This window comes from Pholis gunnellus, assembly GCF_910591455.1.
Source record: "Pholis gunnellus genome assembly, chromosome: 18".
NCBI lineage: Eukaryota > Metazoa > Chordata > Actinopteri > Perciformes > Pholidae > Pholis > Pholis gunnellus.
The window spans coordinates 7,575,009-7,588,889 of record NC_136545.1 but is presented as its reverse complement, the minus strand read 5'-3'; the positions used below and the strand labels follow the sequence as shown (position 1 = coordinate 7,588,889).

The 13,881-nt window shown below is 41.2% G+C and overlaps 1 protein-coding gene across 1 annotated transcript; it reads left to right on the top strand.

Moving 5' to 3' along the window:
- Nucleotides 1-2,254: 2,254 nt before the first annotated feature.
- tmem267 (transmembrane protein 267) lies at nt 2,255-5,170 on the top strand. Its single transcript, XM_079179588.1, has 2 exons — nt 2,255-2,699; nt 2,802-5,170. Exons 1-2 carry the CDS (start codon nt 2,292-2,294, stop codon nt 3,135-3,137), a joined length of 744 nt encoding a protein of 247 aa, XP_079035714.1. The 5' UTR covers nt 2,255-2,291; the 3' UTR covers nt 3,138-5,170.
- Nucleotides 5,171-13,881: the final 8,711 nt, after the last annotated feature.

Genomic DNA, 13,881 nt, shown 5'->3' with positions numbered 1-13,881 from the left:
TTATTTGTAAGACAACCTGTTGGTCTGGTTTATAAAGTGTGCCGCTCATCAGATTAGTCTCAAGCCCATTTTGCATCCTAAAACAGTGTAAACTATCGTGAATTGAGAATTATTTGTACATGTGTGAGAAGAGAGCCAGGCTGCAGACAGTCATTCACTTCACAAGTCTTTCATTGGTTTTCAGTCTGTGGTCTCTTTAGCCCTCTAGTGGTGCTCAGAGAAACTGCAGCCACTGAAGGTGAGATCTCTTCTGTGACAGCCTTGATCAAATGATTCTCTGCTGTAGCACTGACAGTTTCATTCACTGTGTTCACGCTATGTTGGTGATACACCAGATATGACGGTGTGTTTTTGCAGAATAGAGTTGTACGACAATTTTTTTCAGTATATAGTCAATCCTGCGCAGGTTACATACTTTTTACTGGAGGCTTAAAGTACAGGTGTAATAATAACTTTGTTGGGTCACCTCAATCTCTCCATTTCTAGCAATAAAGTTAAAGACTGACCAGTAAAAAAGACGGTGTTCATCAATGAACCTCTGGCAGTGTAGTCCTAGTTTGTCTTAATAATGATTAATCCAAGTCTAGGTCACAGTACCAGTCAGGGCCTGTAATGCCAAAGCAAAACCACTGTAGAAATATGTGATTAAATATATTAGACATGACATGTTAGACTAAATACTGAATAGGCTTAAAATTGAAATGTAAATATTTAATTTAAGATTGATTGAATTTGCAAAAGTTCAAAACTGGACATTTCAATTATTTACAGTGTTATACAGTGTCCCCCAAAGATAGGAACGGGTACCCAACCCATACCCAACCTATTTTTTAATTATATTCCGGTTGGATTCTTAAGAAGTAGGTTTGATATATCACCAAATAAACGCACAGAAACTGTGTTTTCCTTTTTTTTCCTTTTTTTTAACAGAGGCTTTAACAGAAGCAAAAAAGAAAAAGACATGTTGGACATGGATACATATTCGTGTTACATTGAATAACTTCGAAATAAAACCACTTAATGTACTGGGAACAAATAAGATCCTCCTCAAAGACGGAAGGACATTCCTCTGGCGATATCCAGCTGTTCCACCCATGACCTGTGGGTGGCAGCAAAGCGCCGCCGACCATCAGTACTGTACTACCGGAAAACACCACAGAAGAAGTATCAAGTCGGTAAACCAACCCAGGGCGATGGGGTGAGTAACGATATCGTTACATGTATCGACCAGTTGGTCAGATCTGACTTAAAAAAAACACTTAAATTAGACAAATATACAATTGAATTACATGTTTAGCTTGAAAGCAAAGCGTGTCATATTGTGCAATTCACTGCAGTTATAGCAGAGCTAATCGTGACAGCTGCTGTCCGCCTACACAAAGCGGCATCATCTCATGTCACTGTTAGCCAGTTAGCTCCTAGTTAGCTCTCATTGTCAATGATGTTATCTTAGCGAGGTAAGAGTAGGTTATACCAACATGTCTTCCTTTTAAAACGCCCTCACGTTAACTTGTGAATGCCGGACGAACAGAAACGACGTTCACCACTGTTAGCCTTGCAGACATACAGCAGCATTAACTACAGTAACGTTAGCTAGTAGCTAGCTAATTAAACATTCATGCTCATGGGCTTAAACGTTTGAAAACGTTAAATGTTCAAAGCAAGAGTCTCATGTCACACCAGCAGTCTATAACGATGATGTAAATGTCCTCCATTTCACTCAATTGCATGAGAGACAGAACTAGTTTTATGTGTAAAGGAACCTTTTATAAATGTGATACCACAGTATTATGCTTTTTATCATAGTGGAGGGTGAAGCCCCACCTTCAAGTCATTCATGCTCAATACGTGGTTACATTTAAAGTGGCAATATATAGAAAACATATTCATTATTATAATACTAAAACCACTCACACTGGAACGTTTCATACCATCTGTATTACCCAATGTGCACTGTAATGTTTGTTGTATTTATTGTCTTTATTTGTGAGACTATATCTATATTTGATTATATTCTTTTCTATTCTTGACGCATAGTGGCAAGAATAGAAGTGATATATATGGGAGTACATGGGAGGTGTATTTATTGAATGATAACAAAACAATTAGTATTTATTTCTTTATTTCTCATATGAGTCCTTTGTGTCTACACATCGACCCAAAGCCAGACCCCACTCTTCTTCTCCTCTTTTTATTTTCCCTCATTAATCCCTCTCCTTCCTTCCTCCTCCAGTCTACTTGACTGTTGCTGACCTTCAGTGGCGATTGGCCCCACACAGCCATCTGTCAACATGCAAGGATTCTACTCCAAGCTGGACTCCTCCCCCTCCTCCTCCCCGTTATTGGGGGCGGGCCTCGGGGGAGAAGGTGCCCCTGTACCTCTCAGCCTGGCCGTGGAGACGGAAAAGGCTCAGGCTCTCCTACAGACATTCAGCTCCGCCTCCCTGCTGGCGTCGGCTGGACTCGGTATGTTCTGCGTGGTGGCGGACCACGCCCTCCAGCTGTCCGTCATCCAGAACCACCTGTGGCTGCGCGCCGCCTTGGACAACGCCACGCACGGATTGGTGGGGCTGTGGTCGTGGGCCGTTGTTATTGGACTTAGGAAAAAGAGTGACCTGTACGAGGTGCTGCTTGCCGGTCTTCTGGCGTCAATCATAGACCTGGACCATTTCTACATGGCTGGATCCCTGTCACTCAAGGTAAGTTTTGATAGAAATGTACTGAACATGACAAAGTGCGTAACAAATTCATATTGATCACGGAGAATGGCAAAGGAAAACACTCTACCCCTGTTCTTCCAGGCTGCCGTCTCGCTCCCTCAGCGTCCTCCTCTCCACTGCTCCTCTCTCATCCCGGTCCTCTGTCTCTCGCTCCGCTTCCTCATGTGGATCGGACGCCTCAAAGACGCTTGGTGCTCCTTGCCGTGGATGCTTTTCATTTCCATGGCCACGCACCACGTCCGCGACGCCGTGCGCCACGGCCTGTGGGTGTGTCCGTTCGGCAACACGGCACCGCTCCCCTACTGGCTGTACGTCAGCACCACGGCGACGCTCCCTCACCTGTGTTCGGTGCTCATGTATTTGACAGGAACCAGGGACGTGATCTCCACCAAACACGGCGTGGCCATAGATGTTTAGAAGTCACCGATCCGGTACGGATCATCTCTAGGCACAAATGTTGCTAGAACGGAAACTAAGAATCTGATTTGTTTTTCAAGCCACAAGGACGAGGAAACCGTCACTATATGATGTTGGAAAACAAAGAAAACTTACCGTTTTGTTTTCCATGGATTGAGAAATCTGTAAAATAGCTATTAGCTGTGGAACGTTCCAGTATGTGTAATAAGGAAATGTATAAGAATCTTCTTCACTTGTATCTGGAGAAGGATGCGTATCTCTAATAACTGTCTTAAGTGTAATGGAGCGACCCTTTAAAGCTTTGACATGTCGTTTTGCAGAAGCTCGTCTGCTCATCTACCCAGACCGGAGACTTTGTGTCGTTACTTGGCCCCTGAACTCTTAACCAGTCGTCACCTGAACTATCAACTGTCTGTCTACGTCCTCAGAAGGAACACTCAAGGAAAAGCCCACCAAAGGTCATCCACTAGCTGTAAGACACCGACTCTCACCCTCAGCGTGTACAACAGTATGCTATCGCTGTTGTTCCACTGTGCTTTTACAAGTGCTGATCTGTAGTGAAGTGTAATGTATTGTACATTCATTGTAGAGTAAGTCCAGCATTAATCACCACAGAACACAAGTTATCTGTCAGCTGTCACCACTCTGCCACGTCAGCATACTCTCCTGTTGCTGCTTGGCTGAGCCTTATTTTTGAGATTTTTTGCAAATCAGAAGTTTCAGTGCCAAAATTATGGATCAGGAGTCGTTGCCTGTGTAACCTGCTGGTAGTTCCAATTTATTCAAAAAATATATATATAAATATTTTTTTAATTAATTGGAACTGGCACATATAGTGGTGTTTGTGTGTGTGTGTGTGTGTGTGTGTGTGTGTGTGTGTATATATATGACTTTTTTTTCAAACTTTTTTTTGCATCGACATTGACATAAAAACATCCTCATTCCAAAAGTTGTGTACACTGTGTGCATGAATCACTCTGGGATGGTTGTGTTCCCACTGTACTAATGACAGAGAACTGCTTTTATTTTATTACAATGTCAAACACCGTGTGAGAGGTGATTGGTGTCCCACATGTCCTCGATTTTACAAACACTCACAGGATCAGGGACCTGGAGAGATGCGGGAACGTTTCAAGCATTCAAGGAATTCATTTTTTTTCAATAGTGTGTCTATCGCTAGTCGTATAACGTATTGATATACAGAAATATAAAATGTAGTCTAACTGCTGCATTAACATGCTGTATGTTGGTCTACTGCAGGTTTTGTGGTGTTACTGTTATTTAATTGAATGATCGATAGAGTACTTATTGAAGTTCCTCGTGTGCTTTAGAGTGGTGAAACCATGACTATTCATCTCACATGAGTAATATCATTCACTACGACACAGAACATGTAGAGGCAGGAAGTCATCACACTGTTTTAGATGTAGACGGATCACACTGCTGTATTATTTATTACATAGTGTGTGTTAGTACAGTGCATTTAATGGGTTTTAGGAACTTGTAGTTATTTTAATATAATTGCTTTAAATATGAAAGGGATGTTGGGCTCATCAAGAGCTTTCTGCTTCTATCTTTTTGATTTGGGACATGTTTAGTTTAGCATTTATGACATATTCACAGTATTCTCAAATAGCCATAATCAAATATTTTATTATCCATTTAATTTGTTTTAATTTATTTTTGTATCTGTGTTCTTGTGGAGCTGCTGGTGATTGTTGTCCACTAGGTTGCTGCAGTGAGCTGTGTAGGGATTTCACAATTTGCTGATTTGGCACATATTAGTGTGTGAGAATTGCCCAGTGGGTTGTAAAAAAAACACAGTCCATGAGATTTTAATTTATTTATGTGTTATTATGTATTAGTTGACTTTTAGAAGGAGAGGCACAATGGCTGCCGTCCCATTCGAGTCACCAGTTTCTCTGTTACTGCTGCTTATGTGACCTTCATTAATGTAATATGTTGAATTTTGCACATTGTAAGACTTTTGTTTAAATTATGTTTTCTATTTGTGGATGTTTTTGTATGACGAACGTTTGATTTTAATAGTAATAAAGTATAGATATTAACAGGATAGTTTGAAAGTAGTGTTCTTTTTATCTCGATAAAATATATCCTGTGTATATGTTATATTATTATTATTATGTATATATTATGTTTGTGCATCAATACATGCTTGATCTATATGTTTTGGTGATTCAACAAACTATACTATGACTTTTTCATGAATTGTTTTGATTACTGAATGATTACTTTTTATGTTATGCAACTTGCTATATTATTTACATACTTAATACTTTTTACGACACACTACTAAGACTTTCTTTCGACATACTATGCTGCTTTTTTCATAACTCTTTCAACATATTGTACTATGACTTTTTGCCCTTTTTTAGACGTAATATACTATCCCCTTTTTTCACTTTTTGTGAGCTAATATACTACGACTTTCTTCACCTTTTCAAACATAATGTACAATGACTTTTTAAAAACTTTTTGAAATACTATACTGTGACTTTTTTCTACTTTTTCAACATATTATACTATGATTTTTTCAAGCAAATGTACTTTGATTTCTTTCGACATACTATAGTTTGACTTTTTAAAACTTGTTTCTACATTCTATGCTATGACTTTTTTTTAAATTTTCGACATACTATACTATGACTTTTTTCGACCTAGTTTGCCATGACTTGTTTCTACATGATATACTATGACTTATAATACATTGTCATATTATTTCCAAAAGTTGGTGCTCAACAAGACTTTTGGGAGAATATGATGCAGAATTTGACCAATTTCACCGACATAATACTGTTATGCGTGGGGGTGGGGGGGTTATAGTGCATCAGCTGGATGCTAACTGCTGTTCAACAACACGAAGAAGAAGAAATGCTCCATTCATGAAACAGGACTTGTGTAGTGACAGTCCACCGACCCTTCTGCAGTGTGTTGTATGTCACTAGCTGCGTATGATCTGTAGCTTTTCTATCTTTTTACAATAACCAAATAAACCGAGCGGCTTAAAGTGGTCCTGTGGACAGAACCTCAAATCCTCCCTGAGGACCTTTCCAGCTCTTTAACGGTCATCTTTGGACTCTTCATTGCCTCTCTGATTAATCTCCTCCTTGTCTGGTCCTTGGGGTCTGGCCCTCTCTTTAAGGTTTGTTTTGGTGTCATATTCTTTCCATTTTGTAATAATGGATACTGATGTTTAGTAGCTATGATTTTGACCACCAGTTAGTTTCAATTAAAATGTTGCACAGTGTTTAATTGAATTCCTGGACTCCAGAGTAGTAGAAGTTGGGGTCATTTCATTCTCCATACAGATGTTGAACCGTTTGATCTGAGTCACTGTACTAGAGTCAGTGTAGTGGTTTATTTTGTGTGGCCTTTAGCACCCCCTAGTGGCGATTGTGAATAGCTGCACTGAAGAGGAAGTGAGCGAATATCTCCTTCCCTTTTAGTTGTAATATTCAAAATAATTTAATACTACGTGTTAGGTGACGTTTGATAGAACATTTCCCAAAAAATGTTCTTTGTCATTACCAGAAAAAAATGTAAATATATATTTGTTCACGATTTGACAACAATGTCGTGTAGTTCGCTTCCTTTCCTGCCCGGAAGTGATACAAAATCCAGCTGTCATGGCTGAAAAGAGGAATGTTTTAAGGCTGCAACTGCTTCTTTTATTAATAACTGTGGCTCTTTTGCATTTAATAATGTGTCCGTTCACTAAATTTGAGGAAAGCTTTAATTTACAAGCTGCACACGACATTCTGTATCACAGAATTAACTTTGACAAGCTAAGTTAAGCAGGCGTAATCTATAGCATCTCTAGATGCTCCTACTGGTTGTGCTAACAAGCTAACTATGCACAGCACCAGTGTATGAAATCATAATTATTATAAATCACACAGTTGGCACAGTTTCTATGTATTTCAAATTAATTAACAGATAAATTCATACTTAACGCATACAAAGCCATGAGTAAGAAAATAAATAAATATAAGCTTGCATTGTTTGTAGCTGTTGTGTAGTCAGTAAAATGAATGCTGTAGTATCCCTCCTATGAACTATAATTTAGCCTTTCAAGTATTCAGCTATCACTGATATAAATGTGACTGTGGTACTAAGCTGTTGCAATTAGCAACAGTCATTAGTGGCAAAAATATATTAGTGAATAAAAAGTGAATGAAGTTACAATACTGCCATCATGTGGAGGTTGTCCAGGTAACATACATGCATCATTAGTGTCCCTTGTTTTTAGAAATATGTCGCAAAATGCACCACAAAGTGATCTTCTCACTATGTGCATATAAAGGTGAATATTAATAACAATTCAATAATAAAACTGTGATTTTATTGCTTCACAAAGCTTTTTGGTGACCGTGGACTGCTCGGTATCATCCCAGTGGCAAATCAAAAGCCGCACATGGTACTCAAGGATCAGGAAAGACAAATTCACTCAGTGAAAAAAGAAAACCCTTTGCAGCAATTAAATGCAATAAATGTGGGATTTATAAATTGCGCAATCTTCGCATGATGTTGATGGAAGCCTACAGTGATTCAAGTTTAATTTAGTTCATGTCTACTCGTGTCTACTGCCTTTCTATTCATTATTTTATATCTAAATCAAAAACAACACAAATGAAACTGCTGACATGTTTCATTCTTGGTTGAACCTTGTATGTATGCTCTGGGTCAAGATGATGTGAAGTGTATCATCACAGATCATCACACACATCACGGGTTTATGGAAACACCTATTGTAAACACACACACACAGTCCAAACTATTTACATTTACTCAATTAACTATAAAATAAAATCTCTCTCACACACGCATGCCTGCGTTTGTGGAGGGGGCGTGGCCAAACAATAGTGACGTCATCGAGAATCTCTGAGTTGCACTTGAACCTAAACAAGTTTACCTGTGTCACCAAGACGATTGAGCTCTCAGAGACCTGATCAGAGAAGAAACTGTTGGAGAAGAAACTGTTGGAGAACAAACTGTTGGAGAACTAACTGTTGGAGAACTAACTGTTGGAGAACTAACTGTTGGAGAAGAAACTGTTGGAGAACTAACTGTCAGAGAACTAATTGTTGGAGAACTAACTGTTGAATACCTACAGCAAACCCTACCTGTTGGATATAATGGCTTCCCGTGGACCCCCGTTGGAGCAACAGCTGAACAGAGTCAGACCGACCTTGGCAGGTACATGTCTTTTTTTAATTCATGCCAAATGTGTTTATTAATGTTCCTGGACTCCATAAAAGGTCATTTCAGTACAAAATGTGCGTTTAATTACGTTAAATTGTTGAATATTAAGCTAAAGAATCTTCCGAATTTAAGCTAGCAAATTAGAAAAACACAGATTTTGAGGCCACTCACATTTATATATGTTAAGACTGGACTGTTTTCTTCTATATAGGTGTGGAATGTGTTAACACATGTTGAAAACACCGTTATTTTAGTTTGAGGGGATCAAATCTTCTATTTTTGTGTTGAAAATCTGTTTTCAGAGACACGCTCAAAAAATAACTTTTCTGGCACCATGGCAACGATAGAGCTAAAAGAAGAAACAAAATGGCGCCCTACACCATTTTCAGAGACTCGCTCAAAAAATAACCTTTCTGCCACCATGGCAACGATAGAACTAATTGAAGGAACATTTGAGAGCTAACTTTAAGATATTCATTAAAATGCACCAACGGATCAATATTGTTATGAGCCTGAATAAAAGAGATGTAACGTTAACGTTAGTGAAGGTAAATGTCTGACAGTTAATGGACCTAAAAACCAAAGCATTCAGTCATCTCTCAGTCATGTTTGTGTCATCATAACATTGTGATCTGTGGTTCATGTAGTTTTATCTGTAAAGTGGTTTGTCATGCAGTGGACTAAATAAAATTAATTCGTTTTTTAGGTGCCAAGACACACATATTTCGCTGTGGATATTTTGCAGAAACCATGTTGTTACTAGCGCGTGAATTAATGGCAGGGACCCACGTTTTGGCGTGTGTAATTGCCTGCGTAATTGCGCACGCGGGTTTCTGCGCATCAAACCTTTTGGCTTCATCTCAGTATTTGTCACAGTTTATTGGAAACTTTAGACAGTATTGGAGGCAGTGTCATCTCCACTGAATAGAGTCAGAATCACCACAAGGTCCAAACTATGATGCAACACGCTTTGTTCTGACTTATATTCTGAGTAGTCTGACTTTTATTACGGCTATACAATGTGATAAGGGTTGTTATGTAGAATTGTGTTGTGCAAACAAGGGTTAAACTGATCCATTCTTCCCTCACCAAGTAGAGACAGAAGTACTATATGCCAAATAACTAAATCTGACTGAATACAACTCCACATCACTTTAGCTCTTTAGTCCTTCATGACTGCTACTGTGCTCTTTAAACAAACGATAACAAATGGAAATGATTTGGATCCATTCATCACAATTTAACATGTGTTTATTGCACAGCACCCCGGTCAAAATGTTCTTTAAGTGACGAAACAGATGCTATAAGCATGATGGAGTATTTGTGTGTAGTATTTGTGTGTACAGCGTGGTACAATGGAGGACAACAGCTTTTACCAACACATCTCTTACAGTACAAGGTTGCATATACACTATGGAGGAGTGGAAAATAGTTTGGGCAAATGTTGTCTGATTATATTAGTGTATGTGAATGACGTTTTCTGAATCCAGTTCCAAATGTAAGAGCGTTTTTTTAAAAGTGCTCGGCTGGTGATAATGTGCACACTGGCCTTTCCCTATAGAATAAGTTTGGACCGTGGCCATGATCTCACATGGAAATAGCATTTTCATAATTTGCTGCTGATAAATACTGAAATAGTTGCCTTTTAAAGCCGACTAGCGGTGGCTTTGTGTTAGTTGGTGGCTTGTGGCTGTGTGGATCTTTTTTTTCACAAAATGTTTTTATTCCTACCTCAGTCCGCCCCGTTCGACGCCCTGATGCCGAGAGGCCTCCCGACGACCCGGTCCTTCCTGATTACGAGGACGACGAGGAAGAGGTTGGCGTTGTTGGTGCGGAACATGTGGACAGGCTTCAGGAGGCTGACGATGAGCTGCAGTTCCAACAACAAGGCTATGTACCTCTTCTTGTTTACTACCCTGTTTACTACCCTGTTCCCTACGATGTTCCCTACGCTGTTCCTGTCGCTGCTCCTTATGCTTTTGCTGCCCCTGCTTTCCCTTACCCTCACCCTGCTTTCCCTCACGCTGCCCCTGCTTTCCCTTACGCTGCCCCTTACGCTGCCCCTGCTTTCCCTTACGCTGCCCCTTACGCTGCCCCTGCTTTCCCTCACGCTGCCCCTTACCCTCACCCTGCTTTCCCTCACGCTGCCCCTTACCCTCACCCTGCTTTCCCTTACGCTGCCCCTTACCCTCACCCTGCTTTCCCTTACGCTGCCCCTTACGCTGCCCCTGCTTTCCCTCACGCTGCCCCTTACCCTCACCCTGCTTTCCCTCACGCTGACCCTTACCCTCACCCTGCTTTCCCTTACGCTGCCCCTGCTTTCCCTCACGCTGAACCTTTTGATGATGATGCTTTTGAAGCTGCTGTTGAGCGTATTATTGACAGGTACAGGTATGGGCTACCTGAAGAGGAGGACCCTGAAGAAGAGGAGGACCCTGAAGAAGAGGAGGAGGACCCTGAAGAAGAGGAGGACCCTGAAGAAGAGGAGGACCCTGAGATTGATGTTGTCCTACTTGACATCCCTATACTGGATGTTGAAGACATCAGGCCACTCTCCTTGGAAAATTCTTCTGAAGAGCTCGCAGATGCAGTGGTTCCTGGATCTCCCTCAACTTCTGGCCTCGGCTCCTCCACAAGACGACGTAGGGAAGAGAGCGACGACGACGAGGACCCTGCTGCGAAGAGGCCGAGGCGGTCCGGAGAGAGCGACTCGGTTTGACTCTACGATGGGACGGGCTGGCAATCCTCCCAGAAACGTCATCGGAGCAACCACTGAGTCCACATCTATCGAAGCAGGACCAGTGGTTCTCATGGTAGCCTTTGCATCTGGCAGGGCTGATGACACCCCATGTAGCGTCTTGCACTGGGGCTTTTCTATGGTATCTACTCATATATGCATGCTCCATCCTCCTGGAAATGTCATCGGAGCAACCACTGAGTCCACATCGATCGAAGCAGGACCAGTGGTCCTCATGGTAGCCTTTGCATCTGGCAGGGCTGATGACACCCCATGTAGCGTCTTGCACTGAGGCCGTTGGATTGACCCACTTTAACCCTGAGGGCCTCATATCTGCAGGCTGGATCGATCAACCTTTATTTCATCCTGCTGGCCTTTGCGTTAGGCAAGGCTGGAGAAAACCCATGTAGCGTCTTGCACTGGGGCTTTTCTATGGCATCTACTCGTATATGCATGCTGGATGGATCAATCTTCCCGGAAACGTCATCGAAGCAGGACCAGTGGTCCTCATGGTAGCCTTTGTGTCTGGCAGGGCTGATGACACCCCATGTAGCGTCTTGCACTGGGGCCGTTGGATTGACCCACTTTAACCCTTTTTCGTCTGGCAGGACAAGAAGGCTTTAGCTTGATCGGTGTTCGAATGAGCACAATATTTCTTGTCACAGCACCAGTGGGGGGTGTGCTTGAATCACACACGTCATGCATCCCCCTCAGTGTCTGCAATCCTCTCCAGGTCAACACTAAAGACATCACTGAAAGCTGATGTGAGAAGAGGAACTTACCACCTTCGCTTGAAAATTGCCTGGCACTGCACTGGACACCTAAATACAGAACATCCAATACGAGCAAACCTCATGAAAACGTGACCAGGGAAACTCCCCAAAGACAGTTTGGTTAAAGTCTGCGGGTTAAGAGTGCCTTAATATGGCCCAAAAAGGTATAGTATCATTTAAAATATGTTTGTTATGTTTGTGTTCCCTTTGACCGGAAAAAGTAAGTATGAGCTGATAATTTAGTATCTTTGATTCACGCTGACCCTGCTTTCCCTCACGCTGAACCTTATGATGATGATGCTTTTAATGCTGCTCTTGAGTGTATTATTGACAGGTACAGGTATGGCCTACCTGAAGAGGAGGAGGACCCTGAGATCAATGTCGTCGGACTTGAGGACTTGGAGTTGGCGGTTGAGATCCCTGTACTGGATGTTGACGACATCAGGCCACTCTCCTCGGAAGGTTCTTCTGAGGAGCTCGCGGATGCAGTGGTTCCTGGATCTCCCTCAACTTCTGGCCTCGGCTCCTCCACAAGACGACGCAGGGAAGAGAGCGACGACGACGAGGAGGCTGCTGCGAAGAGGCCGAGGTGGTCCGAAGAGAGCGACGAGGGACGGGCTGACAAGATAATTCAAAGATCATTTTACTAACCATTTTTTGTGTTCCCTTTGGCCGGAAAAAGTAAGTAGGAGCTTCTGTTTTGTTGAGAAAGTGACCTAGAATAGTCTACAATACATAAACAAAGTAATATTATGTAACATACCTACAAACTGTATGCTACGTCTATTTGTTCAGAATTCATTTTCAAAGTCATTCAAAGATTATTTGTCCGTCTTACTTACGATGATTTCTTGTTCCCTCTCTTACTGCACCACCTGAGCTACTGCTGTTCACCATGGACAAAAAAGGTTGGTATGAGCGTCAAAATATATTATAAAATATATGAATCATTTAGTATCTTTGATTCAATGAATACAATATTATTTCTCTTACTGTTATTTTTCTCTCTCTCTCTCTCTCTCCACAGCGGACTAAAAGATGAGTATGAGCATATATACTTAATAAATATATATATAAAGTAATGTGTGTTATTGTGTAAACACTGAGATAATTGATGAGGACGTTTCTTTATTTACAGATGTTTCCTGGTCATTCTTCTGCAGGATTGTGTGAACTGCTCCGACTCATTCATCAACTTCACTGGTTTGGTGTTGCATTCAATAAAACACTCAAGTCATCTAAAGTGACACTTTTGTATTGTGAGATTTCTTTGGGGGTTCACCTTCAGTCATGCTGAGTTCATGCGAAGCTTCTTAAATAGTGAATATAACATGTATAGTGGCTTAAAACAGCTTTGCATCTGTCAACAAGCAGCTACACCGAGTCATGAGGATTACTTTGTAGAACACAGGATTTTAAATCAGTCCATGTACAGATCAAAGCTTTGCCACATACCCAACAGCTCTGAGAAACCATCACAGGTCAGAAGATGAACACATAAGACGGATTGTAAACACTTCAGGAATAATAATAAGTATTTCTTTAGGTAATTAAGCATTAAGTTGGGTTTGTTAGACAGAACAATGCTTTCTCCACATATACAACTAACAGGCCAATGCTGGCAGTAAAGATGTGATGATCATTAAACACAAAAAACATTGAAGGATGAAAGATGGAAGAAAAAAAACCATTGCTATTCTTGGATACTACTCTACTGAAGGTGGACCCAGAGGTACTGCCATGCTATTACAGAAAAGGTTCATCAGCTATAGAAGGCAATTTAATCTCATGCTCAGCTTTGGTCAGAATGCTTTCAGCACTCATCAGTCTAGTCTCAGTTTGCCAAAATTCAAGAAGACATTTCCGGGGACCACAGGATGCTCGATGCTTCCTCCTGCAGTGCGGAGAGTGTAAGAGGTCCTCAACAGTCTTCTGATGACACAAGACAGCACAAGCAGAAGGACATTTTACCATCCTAGTCTGTTCCACAAACAGGGTTTCTTTAAGATCT